This window comes from Oncorhynchus nerka, unplaced genomic scaffold (assembly GCF_034236695.1).
Source record: "Oncorhynchus nerka isolate Pitt River unplaced genomic scaffold, Oner_Uvic_2.0 unplaced_scaffold_915, whole genome shotgun sequence".
NCBI lineage: Eukaryota > Metazoa > Chordata > Actinopteri > Salmoniformes > Salmonidae > Oncorhynchus > Oncorhynchus nerka.
In genome coordinates this window covers 253940-256710 of record NW_027040389.1, presented here as the reverse complement: position 1 = coordinate 256710, position 2771 = coordinate 253940, and the positions used below count along the sequence as shown (strand labels likewise).

The window sequence follows — 2771 nt, the reverse complement described above, 5'->3', positions numbered from 1 at the left end:
ACTGGTCAGACTGGTGTTGGTCAGACTGATTAGACTGGCTCAGAATGGTGCTTGGCTCTGACCTGATTAGCCTTTCCTTCTGACTGGGGCTGACTGGGAGACTGGTCAGACTGGGTAGACTGGCCTGGAGACTGGTCAGACTGGGAGACGTGGCCAGAGGTCAGACTGGTCAGACTGGTCAGACGGTCAGGGTGGAGAGGTCAGACTGGACAGACTGAGGGAGGGACGTGGGCTAGACTGGTTGGCCTGGAGGGACTGAGACTGGACAACACTGAGGGAGACTGGGCTAGACTGGTCAGACTGGTCAGAGGGACAACATCCTTTGACTGAAGTGTTTACAGGGTGGCCTGGAGAACAGAAGGACAACACTGGGGAGGGACTACTGTACCAGTGTTGGTCTCTGGAGCCTTTCTTAGGGCTCATGGGAATGGGGTGGGAGCGTTGGCTCTGCTACCTCCTTGGCCTGGAGGACAGATGGACAGCACTGAGGGAGGGAGCGTTGGCTGGGACGGCAGGGTGGCCTGGAGGGACAGAGAGGACAACACTGAGGGAGGGAGCGTTGGCTAGGGACTGGCCTGGAGGACAGAGGACAACACTGAGGGATCGGCAGGGTGGCCTGGAGGGACAGAGAGGACAACACTGAGGGGAGGGAGCGTTGGCTAGGGACGCAGGGTGGCCTGGAGGGACAGAGAGGACAACACTGAGGAGGAGCGTTGGCTAGGGACGGCAGGGTGGCCTGGAGGGACAGAGAGGACAATACTGAGAGTTGGCTAGGGACGGCAGGGTGGCAATACTGAGAGTTGGCTAGGGACGGCAGGGTGGCCTGGAGGGACCGCTTATCCCTTATCTCTGATTTACACATTGTTTAGACACACACACACCTTGACGGCGGGTCCGGGCGGCGTGTCGTCCAGCACGTGGGCACAGATGTTGAGTATCTTGAGGATGTGAGAGAAGAGTTGTTCCACCAGGACCACCAGGGGGCGCTCCCCCACCGCTGCCCAGGGCTCCTCTGTCTTACCGGGGACCGGCCCTCCCTCCTCCTCCCCAGCCCAGGGACTACACATACACTGTGGAGCCGTCGCTGAATGAGAAGAGCGTTGTACAGCTTGGTTTGATGTTGGGAATACGACAGCTGAATGTTGTCATTGTGGTATTTGATTAGGATCCCCATGATCTGTTTCTATAGCAGCAGCTACTCTTCCTGGGGTTTATTAGGATCATTATCTGTTTCTATAGCAGCAGCTACTCTTCCTGGGGTTTATTAGGATCATTATCTGTTTCTATAGCAACAGCTACTCTTCCTGGGGTTTATTAGGATCATGATCTGTTTCTATAGCAACAGCTACTCTTCCTGGGGTTTATTAGGATCATGATCTGTTTCTATAGCAACAGCTACTCTTCCTGGGGTTTATTAGGATCATTATCTGTTTCTATAGCAACAGCTACTCTTCCTGGGGTTTATTAGGATCATTTCTGTTTCTATAGGATCATGATCTGTTTCTATAGCAGCAGCTACTCTTCCTGGGGTTTATTAGGATCATTATCTGTTTCTATAGCAACAGCTACTCTTCCTGGGGTTTATTAGGATCATTATCTGTTTCTATATTCCTGGGGTTTAGGATCATTATCTGTTTCAGCTACTCTTTCCTGGGGTTTATTAGGATCATTATCTGTTTCTATAGCAGCAGCTACTCTTCCTGGGGTTTATTAGGATCATTATCTGTTTCTATAGCAGCAGCTACTCTTCCTGGGGTTTATTAGGATCATTATCTGTTTCTATAGCAACAGCTACTCTTCCTGGGGTTTATTAGGATCATTATCTGTTTCTATAGCAACAGCTACTCTTCCTGGGGTTTATTAGGATCATTATCTGTTTCTATAGCAGCAGCTACTCTTCCTGGGGTTTATTAGGATCATGATCTGTTTCTATAGCAACAGCTTCTCTTCCTGGGGTTTATTAGGATCATTATCTGTTTCTATAGCAACAGCTACTCTTCCTGGGGTTTATTAGGATCATTATCTGTTTCTATAGCAACAGCTACTCTTCCTGGGGTTTATTAGGATCATTATCTGTTTCTATAGCAACAGCTTCTCTTCCTGGGGTTTATTAGGATCCCCATTATCTGTTTCTATAGCAACAGCTTCTCTTCCTGGGGTTTATTAGGATCATTATCTGTTTCTATAGCAACAGCTTCTCTTCCTGGGGTTTATTAGGATCATTATCTGTTTCTATAGCAACAGCTACTCTTCCTGTGGTTCCACATAATACAGGACATCAATAGACAAGAACAGCTGAAGGACAGAACTACATACATGTTACATGAGCTACACGTACAGTCAGGTTGCCAGGTTCCCGGACTGTGTTAATGTTAAGGTACTAATTATGTCCTAATAACGTTGTACTAACGTTCCACAGGTTTGTAAAGATCGTACCGATTGTTGTAATAAGGTTTTATGAAGGTTGAAATACCGCGAGACAGGTAAACACCTTAACATCAAGCAGGTGTATACAGGTTTATCCAGGTGTGTTACCATTCTGTAAACATTATAATAACATCAAACAGGTGTATACAGGTGTGTTAACATTATAATAACATCAAGCAGGTGTATACAGGTGTGTTAACATTATAATAACATCAAGCAGGTGTATACAGGTGTGTTAACATTATAATAACATCAAGGTGTATACAGGTGTGTTAACATTATAATAACATCAAGCAGGTGTATACAGGTGTGTTAACATTATAATAACATCAAACAGGTGTATA

At 46.7% G+C, this 2771-nt stretch overlaps 1 protein-coding gene across 1 annotated transcript in view; it reads right to left on the bottom strand.

The window, feature by feature from the left end:
* Window positions 1-659: 659 nt before the first annotated feature.
* LOC135570713 (huntingtin-like) overlaps window positions 660-2771 on the bottom strand; it is a 12631-nt gene continuing 10519 nt past the window's right edge. Inside the window, exons 9-11 of the mRNA XM_065016671.1 lie at window positions 882-1084; window positions 761-823; window positions 660-677 (exon numbers count right to left, since the gene is read on the bottom strand). Of these exons, the coding sequence (XP_064872743.1) occupies window positions 660-677; window positions 761-823; window positions 882-1084 (284 nt within the window). The remainder of the gene's footprint in view (window positions 678-760; window positions 824-881; window positions 1085-2771) is intronic.